General features: G+C 35.4%; 1 protein-coding gene across 2 annotated transcripts in view; it reads right to left on the reverse strand.

Moving 5' to 3' along the window:
• Positions 1 to 19,851, reverse strand: part of LOC109104841 (maestro heat-like repeat-containing protein family member 1) — a 29,912-nt gene extending 10,061 nt beyond the window's left edge. The window contains exons 1-23 of one of the 2 annotated variants that reach the window (XM_042772726.1): positions 19,611 to 19,851; positions 18,745 to 18,841; positions 16,729 to 16,874; positions 16,438 to 16,569; positions 15,453 to 15,615; positions 14,860 to 14,958; positions 14,365 to 14,516; positions 13,844 to 13,984; positions 13,484 to 13,576; positions 10,678 to 10,756; positions 9,883 to 9,996; positions 9,680 to 9,753; positions 7,419 to 7,541; positions 6,965 to 7,072; positions 5,047 to 5,191; positions 4,522 to 4,565; positions 3,690 to 3,831; positions 3,061 to 3,113; positions 2,791 to 2,898; positions 2,213 to 2,332; positions 1,590 to 1,712; positions 1,227 to 1,373; positions 268 to 294 (exon numbers count right to left, since the gene is read on the reverse strand). In XM_042772726.1, coding sequence (XP_042628660.1) covers positions 268 to 294; positions 1,227 to 1,373; positions 1,590 to 1,712; positions 2,213 to 2,332; positions 2,791 to 2,898; positions 3,061 to 3,113; positions 3,690 to 3,831; positions 4,522 to 4,565; positions 5,047 to 5,191; positions 6,965 to 7,072; positions 7,419 to 7,541; positions 9,680 to 9,753; positions 9,883 to 9,996; positions 10,678 to 10,756; positions 13,484 to 13,576; positions 13,844 to 13,984; positions 14,365 to 14,516; positions 14,860 to 14,958; positions 15,453 to 15,615; positions 16,438 to 16,569; positions 16,729 to 16,874; positions 18,745 to 18,775 — 2,364 coding nt within the window. In that variant the 5' untranslated portion in view covers positions 18,776 to 18,841; positions 19,611 to 19,851. The remainder of the gene's footprint in view (positions 1 to 267; positions 295 to 1,226; positions 1,374 to 1,589; positions 1,713 to 2,212; positions 2,333 to 2,790; positions 2,899 to 3,060; positions 3,114 to 3,689; positions 3,832 to 4,521; positions 4,566 to 5,046; positions 5,192 to 6,964; positions 7,073 to 7,418; positions 7,542 to 9,679; positions 9,754 to 9,882; positions 9,997 to 10,677; positions 10,757 to 13,483; positions 13,577 to 13,843; positions 13,985 to 14,364; positions 14,517 to 14,859; positions 14,959 to 15,452; positions 15,616 to 16,437; positions 16,570 to 16,728; positions 16,875 to 18,744; positions 18,842 to 19,610) is intronic. The other variant, XM_042772727.1, reaches the window with a different exon arrangement.
• Between the last annotated feature and the right edge of the window lie 250 nt (positions 19,852 to 20,101).

Raw genomic sequence — 20,101 nt, forward strand, 5'->3', positions numbered from 1 at the left:
ACGTAAACATATATATATATAACTTAATATATCAATAGACCTTTTTAAAAGATCTAGACAAAATAAGATGCTTATAATAAATGCTTTTTAAAATCCATCTCAGGGTCATAAAGAGATAGCTGAGAGGTATATGCACTTTTTTTGAGAAGCTCAAAAGGTTATACTGTAAAGGTTTTGATTGCAGCATCAAGACTGAAGAGAAAGTGAGTTAAAGTTTAAAGGTCAGAGGTGAGAGAAACTCCTTGTGATCGCTTCCCTTCACGGTACCTTGGTCTCTACTTTAAATCCCAGGACCTGTACAACAATAAAAGTAATGATCCAATGTAATTCACAAACATTAAAGATAATCCATTTTATTTAACAACAGAATGGATTACTGTATAAGAATGATGAATTATGTGACCCTTCAGATACTGTTTGTAAACTGAGATATAAATCTAATAAATGCCTTCAGTCTGTTGTATATATAAAATCTCAGTTTAGTGAACACAGTGGAAAAAAAAAAAGCTAAATTCTCCTCAAATCCCAACAAAGACCAAGATGAACTCAACTTTGATATTCAAATTGTACTGCAGAACATTAAAACAAAATGAGTTACATGGTTCCCTAACAGTGAAATTATTTTAAATCGCACAATTACATTCTGATTATTGATGAGGTATGATTCAGCACTCAAAGACAATTAACGATCCTTGTCATTAGAAATCATTTAGATCAAACTGTCAGCCTCAAAAGCAACCAACTGAATCTTGTCAACAATATACTAGGACTTTCAGAGGACTTGTTTAGCAAAACACCTCACAGCAGCAACACATTTTTCAGTTTTGCGCCTCACTGCTGTAACAAACAATGAGAAATGATTTATGTATTAATTCTGATTGAATAAATGAGCTGTTCATCTAACATAATAGAACTACAGAGGCATGGAAATTTCAATTTATCCAAAAACCTCCACCAAGCATCCAATGCAAATGCAAGTTGAGTCATCAATATTTTTGGACCATTTTCCCAAAAAAATCAGCTAGAAGTTACTTTTGTCAAAACTATACATTTAACTTAAGAGGAATAAATAAATAAGGCTTTAGAATTTGGAAATACTGGTTTAGAATACTGTTGTCTACAAAATCTCACTAACACTACAGTAATAGTGCTGTATTTTTGAACCACAAAAAGATACTATAGACAATCCAAATAATGGAGTTTCAACTGAACCCCATGTGTTTTACCTTGGTGTTGAAGTTCTTGGAGATGTTTTGGAGAATGTCACTGTCTATGCGAGTGAGGAGCTGATCTTCTGGAGCATGCAACGCGACATATCCATAACACAAAATGAGAGTGCTCTTCATTTTCTCCACATCAACATCATTTTTATCCAATGACAAGACAAGTGACACACAACAAGAAACGTGAACTTACAATGAACCACTGTGCACAGTTACATTTTACAGTTACTATTATTAAAATATATATATGTTAAAACAATCATTGCAAACCAAATTTAAATGTTACAGTTTTTAATAATCTAATTTGGGAAACAAAAAGATGTTTTAATTTGCATCATGTGAGAAGTACAATGAAGCTCGGCCTACTTTGAGAAGACCAAATATCCCGGAAGCTTTCCTGAAGGCGTCAGACTTCCCAAACTCCTCCAGTTTTTCCAGAGTGCCATCGAGATGACTGCTGGCACACAGCCCGATTCCCATGGCAACACCCTGCATACCAATTACTGCCTGTTCATTATTATTACAATAACTGAAAAAACCTCAGATAACCAAACTGTGGAAAATTTGAATAAATTTTATACCAATCTATGATTGGAAATTATGTGATAACAGACACTAGACAGTTGAAGAATGACCTCAATTTGGGTAAAGCAATGGGTCAGAACTACCATATTTTCCAGAAGTCATGTTTTTAATCACCTGAAATGTTATAAATAAAATTAATTTATTATATTTCCTGAAATAGAAATATTTTTACTTATTTTCTGGAAAATACAGTAGTCAATTAGTGACTAGATCTAGAATGTTTTATAATATTTGATTTGTGGCAGTGTGGTAAAAGTGATGAATTAGGAGACATTATTCCCCAAAGAGGGCTGTGCTTCAGCAAGCTACAGTATTGGATTGTCAACACAGTAAACTCTCTTCGGAGAAGTTATGCCTCTAAATTCAGAAGATAGACGTGAACGAATACGTGCTCAGTGGCATACCGTTCTTTCGATTGCATCATTGTGACGAGCGCTGATCAGGATCTCCTGCAGCTGTTTCCTGACCAGCTCTTTATTATAGCACTGCTGCAGAATCACACCGATACACCTATACAAAAAACTCTGAGAAAAAATAGAAAGAAAGAAGAGTTTATCACAAGAACCCAGGAAATGATGTCAAATTTGCATTCAAATACTTTGTTTGGGCAAACTGCATGGGAGATTTATTATGTAGGCAATCATCTAAAAAAAGCTGAGAACAATTAGCTGTTTTATACACATTTATATTCATCCAAATCAACTTTTATACATTCAATGCATCAATACTAGGGACAGTATACAGTCACAAATGATTACTTATTAGCAACAGCTGCAATCACAATGATGATTATGTGATTCATTGTCAAGCCCTACAAAATAATTAGAACAAAAAAAAAAAAAAAAAAAGTAAGAAAAAATATAATGAGACTTATAAAAAAGAGAGGAAAAAATGAATTCCTATAAGACTTAGAATGTTTCTTTTCTGAAATAATAAGTCTGGTCTATAATATGAAAAGTCACAGATAGATTTCTAAACTGACCTTCTCCTCCAGAGCATTGTTGTAGGTAGGAAGGTATCGTGTGGCTTCTACTGCAAGCTGACCTGTCCACTGGCTGTCGTCAATAGCTGCCAGAGTTTTAGACAGGAGTTGATCACACAAATCAATGTCTGATTAGTCACCATTAACTTTGACCATTAGGATGTTTGCATCTTGTCAATGCAAATCTTTTACTTATTCTTCTAGATATTGATACAATTTATTCCTATAGACTTTCTTGCAATTTATAAAGTCATAGACATAACTACAGACCTGAAGTAAACTTTCTTCCCACTTCTTTTTATCCAAAGAATCATCTGTTGATTCTGGTTAGAAGACAGAGGACAAAATTCAGTCAGAGATGCATTCAAACCACTCTCTGGAAAGAGTCAAAGATAATGGGATACCCAATATAACTTTTTAAAGCTATGCCGTGTAACTATCTTGGAAGAATGTGAAATACGATTAATCAAATTTAAATATGATTTTGGCTGTATCTTGGAAACATCTGGTTGTCTTGTGAGTCTCTAAGGACAGGTGGTTGTGGTTTTGGAAGACACATGAGAGGTTTCACTGAAACCTCATCATAGCAGATGATTTAAGAACCTCTCCTTCAACTAAAAAGCGACAGAGCGAGGCTTGAGAACCTGTGAAGTATCAGTTACTAGACTAAATATGGTAACAAAACCCCTTTCAGAAAAACTTACTTCTCTAAAATATCACAGCAGGTTAGATTAGACAGAGCTGATGTCCAAAATTAGTTTTGAAATTGGTGGACTTTTGCAATTATGGTGAAACACTGAAATGTGAAGCTGGATGTTATGACCAATAGGTGGCGTGGTCTGGTTGCCTGATGAGGCTGTACCTCCTCCACTGCATCACTGAGGTATATTTTTACAAACCTTCAAGATAACTGAGCAGCTTTGGAATCTCGTTTTCCCACAGAGGCTCTGCTTTAGGGTGAATGTTAGGGCTGAGAGCATTGAGCAGACTCAGGGAGGGAGCACCTTGCCCCCTGCATCGAAACGGGAACGCGGCATTCACCTGAGGAAAATGCAACATTCATTTTAGATGTTTAAGGTCTGCTAAATGCTAAATGACTAAATGACATCATGATCCAAAAGATTGTATGAAGAGTCAAAAAAAAAAAATCGCTGTCCTCAAAAAAAAAAAAAAAGGAAGAAAAGAAAGAAAAAATTGCAGCAATCAAGACTAAAAAACCCAACTAAATGGATTTTGTTAGCTTGAAATCAATATTGTGTTTAGGAATGTTATGTGTTTAGAAACCGTTTAGGGTTGGTATGATTTTTTTATGTTTTCTTATGCTCACCAATACTGCATTTATTTGATCAAAAATACAGTAAAAACCGTAATATTCTTAAATACACTTATTTTTATTTAATATAGCTTTTCTATTTGAATATATTGTAAAATGTAATATTTAACATTTAAATGCATGACTTAATGCATCCTTGCTCAATAAAAGCATTAAGTAACATTAGTGTACGAAAGTAGCACCTGGTATGTTGTAAACAAAAAAAAAAAAAAAATCCACTTTAACGGTCATTATACAAAAATATATACTTATCAGAATCAAGAATCATATATTCCAGAGAGGCACATAAAAAAAAAAAAAATAATAATAAAATAAAATGACTGTTTACCTCATTGCCCGGCTAAAAACTCCTCTAATTAACAATCTAATTAAAAAATCACTAGGAATGCAACACTTACCAAGAGCCTTATCATCAGGATATATTGTGAGGGAAGACTAGAGCCTGTGGGAAGAAGGAAGAAACAGAGTAAGACAGAGAGAGGGGGAGGGCAGACAAGGGTAGTAACCCATTAGTGAAGCACATGATCCAAAAGCATTACAATTAACGAATAAATAATCACTGAACCTGGGACTTATTTGTCCTACTAGAGTTCAATTTAATCACTGTCAGCATAAGAAACAATTACCCTCTGCCCCAAACACTTTATTCAGTTGATAAATACCACTTTTCATTTAACTAATTAGAAACAGACTCAACAGGCAAAGCAAACGACTTGCAATAAAAACAAAACATCTGCAAGTGCCATTTAGTTTCAGGCCAACAATGGAAAAAAAAGGTTTAAGAACTGCTGCTGCATTTGCCACACTGCCAAGAAGACTGAACGTGTGATTCCAAGGTGTCTTTAGGTCAGACAGTGGAAAAGCTCTTAGTCTGGGACTAGGCTCATCAGTGACATCATGACCGTATGTGTGCGTGTCCACACCTTGTGCACTGAAGTCGATGATGAAGCTGGCTTCTTGGGCTGCTCGTTTCTTATTGGCCAGCAGGATTAAACTCTTGCACAAGGGGGTAGTGGCGCTGGCGTACTGATTTGGGGTCAGGTAGCAAAGCAGCATAGGCCACAGAACCTACACAAGAAATAACATCATTTCAGATGTAATAATTATATGAAGTAAACCAAAGGTAGTTTTGGTCAATTAAGGTTAATACCTCCCATCAGGGCTACAATTATTACATTAAACTCTAATGCAATAAACATAAGGAATGTAAAATGTAACATAAAACCCTAATGTACATAACAGATAATAAAAAAAAGGAAATAGTCCACTTATTTCAATGAAAAACCACCAAATGTGAAGTGTTACACAGGGAATTCTGGGAATGTCAATTTACGTTTTTTATTATTTTTAAATTATATAATGACTTTTCTTATTCAAAAAACTGTAAATTTAACAGTATTTTACTGTAAATTTACATTAAATTTCTATTACCGTTTTATAAAATTTTCACTGTACATAGTAAGGGGAGTTACTGTTAACTAATACAGTTTTTTTGCTGTTGAATTTTTAGTCTTTTACTGTTAAAATTATGATGCCTTTTTACAGTGGACATTTTCCTTGAGGTCATACGTTATTTATTTATAAATATTTGTCTATATAAATATGTATAATTATGTATGCGTGTGTTTGTGTGTGTGTATGTATAAGAGTCCAGATGCAAAAGTGCCGTCTGAAATTTTCTTCTAAAATTAGCATCTTTATCAGGCTCCTATGTTAAATTCAGTAACTTTACTTTAATGGCAATGTATAGGTCCTTTTCTATGCCATTAAAGTGATATATACATAAAGTTTATATATACATAAAACAAAGGAAGACCTCAAGGAAAACAAATCAGTGTCTACCCTGATAAATCCAACGAAACATAAATCCATACTCGCAATAAATCTCATAAAAGTCTAAACTCTGTGCTTTAAAACAACGTTAACAACAAAAATCTAAAAATAGTCTGGCTGTATATTTTTTCCTGACATTTTCCTGGTTATCATTCGTTTTGGAGGAAGGAATGGAGACAGTCTCATCGGCACATAAACGGTCTTCGTCTGTCTGCTGATTCCTGTCAACAGACTTCTGTTGATGTTGGGAAGCTCACAGGAAAAAAGGATCTAATATTTCTCTAGACACTCTTTCTTACAAGCGGCAGTGCCGGGCCGGGCTGCTGACTTTGGCTGTGAAGATGATGGACTGTGCTGAATGACTGCAAAGACCATCTCTCACTATGTAAGCGTTTCATTGAGTTGTCTTCAGGATAAGACGCATTGCAGATGTGCAGGTGTCTGATTTTGTGGCAGCAGGACTGTCGCCACCATAGACACTGATGTTCTCCCTAATCCCCTTATGAAAATTAACCATGGTTTTATTATAGTAAAAGTGTGGAAACCATGGTTTTTTGGTGGATTTATTATTTAAAATACCATGGTTAAACTAAGGTTAGTGTAGGAAAACAATGCAATAACCATTATTTCTTGATTTTATATGTAATAAAACCATGGCAAATTTTCTAAAGGGTATTTAGAATAATGAGTGATCAATAATGGTTTTCAAATGGTTGATTTTAAATTATTACATTTGGCCCCCACCAATACTGAAAATTAGATCAAAGATTGATCAGCAGCGTTAAGATTGACAGTTAAGATATAACAGCTTTATGACATTTACCAAGCTCGCTTATAAGGGCATAAAATGACAAATGACATGCAAACACGGTCAATCATAATGCTGCACAACAGTAACAGAATAAAGCAAAACAGAGGTGAGGACAGCACATTTTGAAAGAAGAACCGTGACTTCAAGTGTCAAGATGAGGAAGCTGTACACTTGTTTGTACTCGTCTATATACTCACATCTGTCAGGCGACCCACTGTGGTAGTGAAAAGGTGCAATGTGTTATCACACATGCTACGCAGAGCCTCGTTGCTCACTTCCTCTGGGTCTGGAGGTCGCTGTCCTCGCTGTGTGAATAATAATTTATTAGCTATACTGGATCACACAACCTAGCAAAACTATGGCTTATAACAGTTCAAAGCTAACAAACAGAAGGGAATCACCATAGCTAATGTAAAAAATAAAAAAAAAACTAATGAACTCACATACAACACAAACAGCATGGGCTATCAACTAAATTAAAAAAACTTGCTACATAGATCTCAAACAAATCAATTACAGACAATTTTGCAATTCAATGCATGGAAATCAAGGAGATTTGTAACTCAAAGAGAAGTTTAAATATGATCTACAGTCATGTGACACTGCTGATCTGCAGTAAGAGAAGTGTTAGTCAGTAAAGCTTGTTTGTACGTGGTAAGTGTCTGGTAGAGCACAGTGCTGGATGATGAAACGGACAAGTAGGTCTCCTCCCTCTATCTCTAGGTAACCATGATGAGCCATAGCACTGATCACCTGCACCACTCTCTTCTTCACCTGCACAGGCAAACACTATCATTAAAACATTTCTGAGCACATATATTTCAGCACATTTATCCCACATGAAAGAAAATAGATCACATATATTTATATAACTATATGGATACTTTATATGGTTTATAGTCACATTTAAACTTTTAAAAACATGAAACACATAAAAACTATTTTTTACCCCTTTACCCTTATCTGATTTTCACCATAAACTATTTTTTAAATGATAAAATAGTCAACAAAGACTGAAAACAAATATTTATTGTGTGAAAAAAATAAAGATTTTTTACAAAAAGTACCACAGTTGTTTAATTGTCTAATGCATTGGTTCTCAATTCCACTCCTCGTGTACCACCGCTCTGCACATTTTGTATGCATCTCAAAGTGGACATCACAGGATATTCCGCCATGATTCCAGTTCGAAGGGAGCATATGTTCCATTCAAAGGGCATTAAAGTGTGCGAGACGTGAATGTAAATTGTATTTATTTACAGAGGTATATTATGTCTAGAGTGAGATCAAACAAAGTAGTTTTGCTTTCACAGTGAAACACACAGCATCTATACTACATGGCGGCGGCGGCAACAACAATACTACAACGAGAATAAAAGGTATGCCTTCTTTCTTTGCGTGAACATCTGGGAGGCGTTATGCAAATCTTCCCACATACTGATGTAGATATGTGGGGGCATGTTAGAACGAGCTGTTTCAGGGGGGCGTGGACGAGTCTCAACTTTTATAAAGAATATCTCTTTGGATTTGAGACTTTAGTCTTTGCAACTTTATGTTACTTCTTCTTTCACCAAGAGCTTGTAATACTCCAAAGAGAAAAGGAAATTTTAAATCGCATCATATGACCCCTTTAAAGGCAAAATTCAGTATACACCTTATTGATGATGCATTCTTTGTACAGGCAAGCATATAACCGAGAATATAAATGCAATGCGCAAAGTTTAATATTAAATGTTTACCAAAGAAAACCATTATAAAGAAAACACTTAACCATTTAGTGCACTGCATTCATATTCCAGGCTCATTTGCTTGCCTGTATAAAGCACACATCATCAATAAGGTGTGTACTGAATTTGATCTTTTAATATCACTGTTTTAAAGGCACTTTAAGTGTTTTCACATTAAACGTTTTAGAATGTCCTGCTGTTTTTGTGATTGAAACATTGTGCAGGTGCTTTATATGGATTGCTAATGGGCAAAACTTGCATTTTGTTCAACTATCTTTGTTTTATTCTTTTGAGAGTTGATCTAAATATTTTGGGATATTTTGGAACAGATAGAAAATTGACAGGCTTGTGCTGCAGCTCTAAGGATGTTTTGCCCGCCAGGTCTTCGAGCCAGTCACGTGACTGAAAACTATGAACAGAGAACCACTGGTCTAATGTCTAAAGCAATTGTCCAAACTGTCCAACAACAAATGACAAACCAAGATATTAGTGTACTTGATTACCAAGGTGTCTGTGAAGGACACGCTTGAGAAAGAGTGAAAATATAATTTAATTGTAATTATTTACACCAAATTATTCTATTAAACAAAATACATAACTTGAAATATGGTGACAATGACACTGCAAAATAAATGTTAATGTTAATAGCTATGTTTCCATCCACATATTTTTTCATCATCATAATTATTTAGTAATCACCTTCCATAATTGTCTCACACAATTGCATTCCCATATATCAGGCACTGGAACAGTGTTTGTTATTGTGTTTTGTATGGCACACATCATTTATTATGTAGGAAAAAAGAGCCACAAGCTTCCCCTGTTGCAGCATCTTTCATTTATACTATTGATACTTTCCAGCAGTTACCCAGAAAGTGATGATTTTGTTCTTTTGAACTCATGAGATGGAAATCGTTTTTAATCGCAAATATTCTATCCAATATTGTATTTGAGTGCATAAGTTAAATTTGCAACTTTGGATGGAAGCACAGCCAATGTCAAATCCTCCTACGATGCATCTACATTCACTCACTGTTGGGCATTTTAGTAGACAAATTAAATATACTAGTGATATTATGACAAATGTATTTTGTAAAGGTCCGCAGGACAAAGAGCGCCCAAAGTTGATGAAACACACATATTTTGTCACTTATCACATTGAGAGGATATACTGTATTTATGTACCTTATTGCTGTGATCAGCCAGAGGTTGCCTGATGCTGGCTAGAATTAGGAGCTTCTTGGTTTCCATAATGGAGGCTAACAGACAGAGCAGAGTTTTAAAAATAGAGATTTTGATCCTTTTGTAGCCAGGTATGACAATCTGGATATGAGCGTCTGGCTGAGGAAGAAATCACTGATGTATTTGATTACATATTTAAAACTCACTGGATGAGTTGATGAGGTGTCTGAGAACAGCCAGTGAGCCCATTCTGTTCCTTTCGTTACTGTTCTCCAACCTCTGGAGGACAAACACCATCAGACGGTCCGGGAACGTGTTGGCTGGGGGCAAAAACAGTCAGATACAGAACTTAAAATGAATGCAATTTGTCAAGTTTACCCTCAGTTAAAGGCTTTGACAGTGTTCTGTGAACCACCGAAATCTGTGTATTAATGCATACATTAGTCAAAGGTTTTAAGTTGAACATTAATTGGTTAAAAACCTGGGTAATTTTAAAAATAAATAAATAAAATGAACAAATTAAAAAAAAATATATATTAAATTTAAGGAGTCATTGTTCTAATTTATATATCTATTTTTTTATGCATTAGTACAGGTTTAGAACTAACAGCAAATCTTTATCTCAAGATTAAAACATCATGACTGACATGCACACACTGAAAACAACTCCTGGACTCCTTGCATCTGCTTGATAAAACACAAAAGCGAGAGGAGAGCAATCCAGCTGGTGTGTGTCACCTCAAATCAGCACCAAGCACACAACTCTAGGATATTATCACACTGATTGGAGAAGTCTGCTGGTCTGACACTTTAACTTAACCTCAGCACAGACTCCATTAGCACATGACAGGGATACTGCTTCAGCAGTCAGCTGACTGAGAATGCAACCTTTGCTTGGGTTCATGTCCACATGACTAGTCCAAAAAACAGATTTCAATCAGATGATTACATTTGCATGCACCTTCAAAAATAAGTAAATAAAAGGTTTAACCAAGACCCACCAAGGATAGTGAAGCATCGCAGGACCTCGTTGTGATTTTTCACAGTTGGAGGGTTGCTGAAGTCCACAGGTGAGCATACCTGGAAGGAAAAATAAGTATAAATCTAATGACAATGAGTACCTTAAAACAGTGTCAACTCAAAATAATTTGAGTTTATTTAATATGATTTATTGTATATGCTTTTTTTGTTTTAGTAACTGACAGTAGTCTTTTTCAAAGGAAAAAAAAGTAATAACATAAATAAAATTAAACGTTTACCTGTTAAAAGTTACATGTATATCAGTGATGCATGGCATAAAACCTCATGGATTGATCATTGCATCTGCACAACTGATGCACATGATTCTTTAGAGTCCATGAGAATTAATTATGAGTTTGCCACTACTGATCATGTGCCTTTTTCTATGTCTATAAATCTGGGCAATTTACCTACACTTTTGTCTATGAGTAACAACATGCAGGTAGAGAAATTGGATAGGTCTAATTTGACTGAGGAGGAACTTAAACTATATTGTTTTCAGTCTGACACGTTGTTGAGAAATACAGATTTACCTAAAGACGTGGCTATATGCTGTGATATTAATTGTAAGAACCTGCAACATGGTATTGAGGTATGTTTCTTTCATGATAACATTGTGGAATCTCTTCTTACCTCAGGCAGATCTTTGTGTAAGACTTAGATGTATAACTCTAAGCCAGGTTGGAATGAATACGTAATGAATACGAAGAGTTTCATGCTGAGGCTAGAAAGGCTTTTAAAGCTTGGGTTGAGTCAGGCAGACATAAACATGGTCCTTTGTTTTAGCATAAGAAACAAACAAATGCAAATTTAAGTATGCACTACGTTTCATCAAGAGGAATGAAAATATAATGAGATCTGACTCTCTTGCAAAGAAACTGCAAAATAATAATCAAAATGATTTTTGGAAAGAAATAAAGCGAATGAACAATTGTAAAACATCTTTACCAACAAATATAAGTGGGTCAGAAGAGATTACTCAAATGTGGCAAAAGCATTACTATGAGCTGTTTAATTGTGTTAAGGGTAACTCTTTTGTAGTAGGTAACATTGATAATGAGGAAGTTGTGAATGTCTCTCCACAAGAATTTTATGATGCAGTTATGATGCTAAAAAATAATAAGGCATGTAGTATGGATAAGATATCTGCTGAACATTTAGCTTTGGCCAGTATTTTATCCAAGGTTATTTAAAGGATTTTATTGAATAAGATGGAACATTTTGTCCTGACTTCTGATAACCAGTTTGGTTTTAAACCGAAACATGGCACTGATGTGTGTATTTTCACTCTAAAGGAGATTTTTGATTTTTATAACAGGCATAATTTCACAATTTTTATGTGTTTTATTGATGCTTCTAAAGCCTTTGATCGTGTAAATGATGAAAAAATATTTATGAATTATACAATAGAGGAGTTCCCAAATTTTTTGTGAGAATTTAGTTTTTTTTGGTATGCTCATCAATTGATGTATGTAAAATGGGGTAATTGTGTGTCTGCTCCATTCAGTGTATGTAATGGAGTCAGACAGGGAAGCATTTTGTCTCCCTTTTTACTTTGTCTCCCTTTTTACTAGTATTAACCATTTGATGTATGCAGATGGTTTGGTGATTTTCTGTCCATATAATGCTGGTCTTCAACAGTTACTGGGGATTTGTTCTCGATATGGTTCAGATTTTGATATTAAATATAATGTCATAAAGACTAACATTATGATTGTTAGGAGTAGGGAGGACAGGAAACTGACATTTCCTGACTTCTCTCTATCTGGGAATGTCCTTAAAGTATGTAATGAGGTTAAATAATTAGGGCGTTATATAACAGATGACCTGTCTGATGATAGGGATATTTACAGACAGTGTTGTGCGCTGTATGCTCAGGCCAATATGTTGATTCACAAATTTGGCATGTGCTCAGGATCTGTGAAGACTAAACTTTTGAAAGCATTCTGTACCCCTATGTATACTGGTCATTTGTGGCGGCATTATAGAAAGAGCAGAATGCAGAGACTTAATGTAGCTTATAATGATGGTACGTGATTGCTACTTAAGGTGCCACGACGGAGCAGTGCAAGCCAAATGTTTGTCAGTGCTCGTGTGCCAACCTGCACAGCTGTGTTGCGTAATCTCATGTACAGGTGTATGTGAAGGTTATCAGAATCTACAAACAGTATAATTTTAACACTGACGAACTTGGCACTAAGTTCAGTCAGGCTTTTTTCAAATATGTGGAATCATTGGCATTTTAGTACACTGGTAAATATGTGATATTGTGGATTTTGTCCTTGTGTGTGTATTTGTATGTTGCTATTGTTGTGTCTTTGTTGGACCGAGTGTCTCCTTAATAAAGTTTTGATTTGATAAATAATCTAAATGAAAATGACCAAAATGAATTAAACTGCAAGAAGCTGTTAATTTAAAAAGGAATTAAATAATTGTAATAAAAATGTATCAAACTGCAAAATAAATGGTTTGAAATAAACATTAGTCAATAAACAACTATTCTAATAGGATTCAAAATATTACCCTAATTAAATCAAAACAAATTCTTAAGCCATAGAGGTGAACATCTGTGAACAATTCCTATAATGGTAAACCGCTAAATGGCCCTAGGCTGTTCTCTATGTAACACTGTGGTTAGGCAACTTAAAACCTGTTCCACCAAAATGAGAACACAATTACAAGAAGTTGTGCAAGAGATTTAGAAGAAGTCTGTAAAATGCATTTGTCATCATGACTTATGAATATGAAAAGTGGTGCACATAAAGAACAAGCGAGAGAGACACTGACCTGCTGGTGCAGAGCGAGTAACAGAACATCAATCTGTGTCTCCAGCACTCTGCTGCCCATATTCACAGAGGCCTCCAGGACCTGACATAAGCTCTGAACAAACAGAATTAAGACTATATTAGGCAGTACAGAGTTCTGGATTTTCTCATAGATTGGTCCTAAAATCTGATCTAATTCAGTCAAAGTCACAGCAGACTGCTTAAATAATACACAAAAAATTATACAAATACATATCTTCATCAAAACCAATGTGGAAACAAGAGTGTAAAACATATTGCAGATTGGATTGAATAACTGGTTGACCCATTAACTTCCACCAAACATTTCCCGTAATAGGGAAATTGTTGAGGAGGGCTTTACCTTGGTGATGATGTAGTGTTCTGAATTCTTCTTATAGAGGCCCAGTATAGTGAGAAGGAGTTTGGGAAGCTGTTCTTCCAGTTTATCATGTGCCATCAGGTGACTCATTGACCCAAGAGCCTCTGCAACAGTCAGACGCAACTGCAGAATGACAAACAAGAGCAATTGCAACACATACTTGAATCCACGCTCACACTAGAGCAAATGAACACAAACACTGAAACAGATAATAACCAAACCAGACAATCAAACCAACCAAACAAGACAACCAAACAAGAAAATCTGAAAAAGTTATTTTTTAATCTTAAATGATCATTGACCAGGAAGTAGTTCAATTAAAGTAAATCAAAGAAATCCACCTCTCTGAAAGTAGTGGATTTAGATAACAATCTCACATGTTTTTTCCTGCTTCAATTCCAAAGTAAACTGAATTGAACCCAGTTGGCACACATTCATGTCCCTCTTTAGTCTCAAAGTGAGTTAGCTGTGATTGGCTGTGCGCTCCGTCTCATTGAGTGTACCTTGGACTCTCTGCTCTGGATCCAGCTGTTGAACAGGACGTCGTAGGCTGAGTATATCTCACTAGAGAAGGTGTCTTTACGTACAGTGGGGTCCGGAGCCTTGTCCAGGTTGGCCAGGTATTCTAGAATGCTCTCACTGAAGCGGCAGAGAGCTGAGAGCAAACGTTAAGAGAGAAGAAGTGAATCACTACACAAATTTAACAGTAATCAAAGCATTTCATACAAGTAAAAGACAATTTATACTTTTTTGGATGAAGTGAAGATAAATACATTGCTGCAAAAACAGATTATTTCAAATAAATGCTATTTTTTTAACATCCTAAGCTTTAAAGAATCAAAAAATATATATTAATTAAAATATATTTCAGTGTTTATATATTAAATATAGTATATGTTATATATAAATAACATTTGAAAACACATTACTTTTTTTGATTGAATAAATGGAGGCTTATAACAGGCATAACACTTATGCAGACCTGTAACTGAGCTTACCAGAAGAGAAGACCCATTTCATGTTGTCCTGTTTGGTCATGCCCAGCATAGGCAACATGGTCCCCATTATAGCATTGAGAAAAGGAACCATACCATACACTGTGGGCAGAGGTCAAAATATCAAAACAGGTCAAAAACTTAACCACCCAAGACCTAAACAAAGTCCTTTTATTTTATTATTAATGTTATTTCCCTTTAAAAAAAAAAAAAGGCCTAAGGACAGTTTAAGCTGTATGTGGTAAACTGACTCAAAAGGAAAAATGAGCCTTGCTAAAGTAGCTACAAAGGTACAAAATAGTTTGGGAAACAGTGGTGTTGATCCCACTGAAACCTGGAATGTTAAAACAAAGTTTATAGCAAGTGAAAATAAAAATGTAAACGCTCATATAATGCTATAAACAATAAGTTTAAACTAAGTTTGGCGAATTGAGGAACAGAAACAACTGTCATGATCAAAAGTCAAATGCAAATCTAACATAAAAGGTTGCAGGTCATACTGTAACTTCCATTTCATTTTTCTATGTCCAAACATTAAATAAAATTGTAAGGATACAGAACAGAAATAACTAATTTTAGGAGTTCTGATACGTTACCATTTGAGTCCGAGAGATTGGCTAGTGTTTGGACCACAAAAAAGTGAGGCAAAACTCCAGGCTGGAACTTGCTGAGTATCTCCTCCATGATGTCATTAATATATTTGTTTCCCACAGCAACCAGAATATTACTGGCTGCTTGCTGCCATTCCGGGACAACCTCCTATACAGAAGAGGACAATTTGTTTTATATGTTTAAATATAAAAATCCTCATTCTATAATTTGTGTTGTATGTTAAATACACAAATGATACATAAGTAACTAATAAAAGTAATCCTTTGTGTTACTAAACTTTTCCAGATTTATGATTGAACTGTCACATAAATATTTTCCAAAATGTCATTTAAAAGCAAGAGATTTCAAACAGATTTTTTTATAGTTTTAATGTAACTGTTTAAATATTTGGGGTCGGTAAGACTTTTTCATGTTTTTTAAAGAAGTCTCAAACACTCACCAACAGTAAAACTGTGAAATATTATTACAATTTAATAAAAAGTATTCTATTTTACTGTATATTTAAAATGTCATGTATTCCTGTGATGGCAAAGAGTTACATGATCCTTCAGAAATATGAAGTATTAGTATCTTACTGACCCCAAACTTTAGGACAGTAGTGTAAGTAGGGCTGGGCGATATATCGCATGCAATTGTCACGCGCATTTCATCAGTAAAACCAGTTACCTGATTACCGCTAAATCGCCATCACCTGCTTTCAAATGGAGCGGCATTTAATATACAGAGCCGTAGATCACTGAAAAGCTACGCAATATCGCGTTCATTATCGAAGGCGATTCATCTGCGATAATGAACGCGACATTGCGTAGCTTTTCAGTGATCTACGGCTCTGTATATTAAATGCCGCTCCATTTGAAAGCAGGTGATGGCGATTTAGCGCTAATCAGGGAACCGGCTTTACTGACGAAATGCGCGTGACAATTGCATGCGATACATCGCCCAGCCCTAAGTGTAAGTCAGCTGTCTCACCTTCGATTTAGTCATCTCATCTGATGCTAGCTGTATGACACTCTTGATTTTGGGGTAACTGATGTCATCAATCCTGCTCTTCACCACCAATTCAATGGTTTGCAAGATCAACACTCTGTGCCCGACCACCAGCTACACAGGACAAAGATGACTTGCAAGTAAACTCATGAACATGTACTACAATTTAATGCATCCTTTCTGAGTAAACTTATTCATTTCTTCAAATAAAAACATTTACTCACACCAAACTTTTGAATGGTAGTATATCCTGATGGAAACTCTTTGACTGACCTTGGGATGTTTGAGCAGGTAGTCCTGGCACATGGACAGGACTTTATCAGGCTGCTGGTTGCCAAGTGTCAAGATGGACTTCCTGACCTGTTCCTGCACCACTGGATCCCTGTCGTTGGCAGCATCCAAAAGAGCCAGGGTCACCTCTGATTGGATAAAACAAACACATGAATTTGTGCACAGAACGTTATGGAGATAGGTATGAATTGCTAAAATATGTATATTGGTACATATTTTCTATGTTAAATGTAATTTATCCCTGTGCTGGCGAAGCTGAATTTTCACCAGTCATAAATTCCTTCAATGTCACATGATTCTTCAGAAAACATTCTGATTTGCTTAAGAAATATTTCTTATTATCCGTGTTGAAAACTATTGTGCTGCCTGATATTTTTGTTGAAATTGATAATTTTTTTCAGGATGCTTAGTTGATTAGAAAGTTGAAAAGAACAGCTTTTTTGTCAAACAGGAATCTTTTGTAACGTTTTAAATGTCTTTACTGAAAATTCACTTTTGCATCCCTGCTGAATAATACCTTTAAAAAAAAAAAATCTTACTGACCTCAAACTTTTGGACAGCACTGTTTACAAGTACATCTTTTGCATTGTTTTGCCACTGTGTTTGTATCTCAAAGGACAGATTAATCTTAAATATTTTTATTGGTAATACTATATATCAGACTATGTGGTAAATCCAGATAGAACATATTCTTTCAACACCAGGAACTGCTGTTTCTTGTCTACTCGAAAACATCTCTTTAGTGAGTGGGTGACCAATTAATCATGATCATATGACTCGCTCCTGCTCCTAAACTCACATTACAGAGAGTACAGCGTAACAGGGAAGATCTGCAATGCAGAATATCTTAAGACAGACTTTGCAACATCTGGACATTTTAACCACACTTAATCTTCACATACATTCCCATCTGATTAGATTATTCTAATCTACCTACAGCGCAGTAAACGAGTTGCCTAAACATACTCATTGGGCAATTAGCTTCAAATCCAACCTAAAGAATAGTGTTGAAAGACACTAATGGGATAAGAGAGAGTCATGACTCTGTTCAGTGTGACTAGATTCATGTGGGAGTCCATTTTAAATGAAAAACAGGTGCTTTTGTTTTGCACCTAAATATCCCCTTTGGCATCAACAAGCAACATTAATAAAGACATATACAGGTACAGATATGGGCGAAAATGGATGAATAATCATTAAATACACTAACAATGAAAAATTTGGAGTTAGTAACATTTTTTCCTAAAACAAAGTTTCTTTGTTTTAAAAGACATTAAAATGTTTTTTAGCAGGGATGCACTAAATTGGTCAAAAGTGACAGTAAAAACATTTATTTTACAAAAGATTTCAATTTAAAATAAGTGCTGTTCTTCTAAGCTTTCTATCCAATAAAGAACCTTGAAAAAAATGTATCACAGTATATTAAGCAAAATAACTGCTTTTAAAATTTCAGAATGATAAGAAATCAGCATATTTAAATGATTTCTGAAGGGTCATATGACATTTGACTGGAGTTATGGCTGCTGAAAATTCAGCTTTGCCATCACAAGAATAAATTATATTTTAATGGGGAGGTCTATGCTATTTCATGCATTCTGACTTATTTACAGTGTTAAAGAGTTGGATTCTCACACTAAACGTGACCAAAGCCTCCACGACACAACTTTTTAACACAAATACAAAATTTTAATACAAATGAAAAAAAAGAGATATATTTTCAACTACATCACCCTGCCTTAACCTCTATGTTTAGATAGCCTGTTTCAGTCAGCAGCCAAAAGCACTACAAGTAACCAGTGTTGCTTTATACATTGAGACACTGGAAATAAAAAAATCAACTCAATGTTTAACACGAAAAACATACATGATATTATAACTCTAGGCTACACATTCAGTGTCACAAGATCATGCTTACAGTTGCTTATGTGTAGGTGTGTGGACATTAGATTCTTTGGCATGAAGTATATAGTGGGCAAAGTGGATAAGTGTGTTACTCACGCTCTACATCGGTCTCCTCTATAACGCCCATAATGAGGCTAGCAGCAAAGATTTAGGAATTCATCTGGTGGTCCAGTATCCCTCAAAAGAGCCCACTCTACAGATATAAACCAACAATGTTAGAGATAATCAGAACCAATTATCAGTTAGACCACTATTATTCAAATTTCGTAATATCAGGCCTACCAATAAAGGGCACATTTTTCTTTAAATATGTTCTCTTTTGGACATCCATAACTTATTCAACAACTTTATGATTTGTTAGTATTTTTAGTGTTATAATCAATGTTATTGCAGTATGCATTGCATATTTACATGTTGCATTCTAAAGATTATTTAATTATCATTGTCAAAAATCTAAAATATAAAACAACGTGTTGTAAATATCAGTACCAGTCATAGAAAATATATCTAAACTACACAGTGTTTAAGCCTAGCCATCGGTGTGGGGTATCATATAATGCAAGTGCACCTATGATACCTAAAAATGCGGTCTAGGTAGGCAGCTCAATAGGTTTTGAGACACAGCCCGACCCAGCGTTCCACGTGATTAGGCAATATGACACAGAAAAAGCTCAGATCATGTAATATGCATTGAAAACACAACGTTTCGAGATACTGACACATAATAATGTCTGTTCCAGTCTTATTGTACTAGCATCGTAGGTCACTTCAACAGTCATTAGTATCCACAGTCACGTTCAATGTCAACTTCCTCAAAGCCACGGCGACCCATCAAACTACTATGACAGCGTTTGCATCACACCAGCGTTAGCTGTTATGCGGTCAAGACGACTGCAATACGAATACAACGGTTTAATATGATTTTATGTCTAAAGATGCGCAATATGTCAATCTTGTGTTACCTTTCCCCTCGTCTGTCTGCTTGGCTGGCTCGCTCGACCTCAGACTACACACACGACTTCCCCTTCCTCAGATGCATCGAGCATTTACTAATCAGCGAAGGCCCTGATGAAAATCCAATAACCGCTTCTGATCCCAAATGTGACCGTATAATTGATTATTCGGCTGAGGTTGATAGTCTCACAGACGCTACATTGTACCATAGGTAAACACGCCTAATCACGTGCTTCTGCTCAGGAAGAACGCATCAGAGTGGGCGTGGTCTGTCACGCAAGTCATCCAAACACCAGCGAAGAAAACACAGCATGCAAATCGATCTACTTAATTATTCATATGTGCCGTGTCCGATGAAAACGTACAATTTGGGATGGCTAAATATCACCCACGTTGTATCTACATGCTTAAAAACAAACAAACAATAATTTAATGTTTATTAATGTGCATTTAATTTGTTCCACTGGAACAAGTTCAACAGATTAGTTAAAACAACCAG

The sequence above is a fragment of the Cyprinus carpio genome, chromosome A16, assembly GCF_018340385.1.
Source record: "Cyprinus carpio isolate SPL01 chromosome A16, ASM1834038v1, whole genome shotgun sequence".
Lineage (NCBI taxonomy): Eukaryota > Metazoa > Chordata > Actinopteri > Cypriniformes > Cyprinidae > Cyprinus > Cyprinus carpio.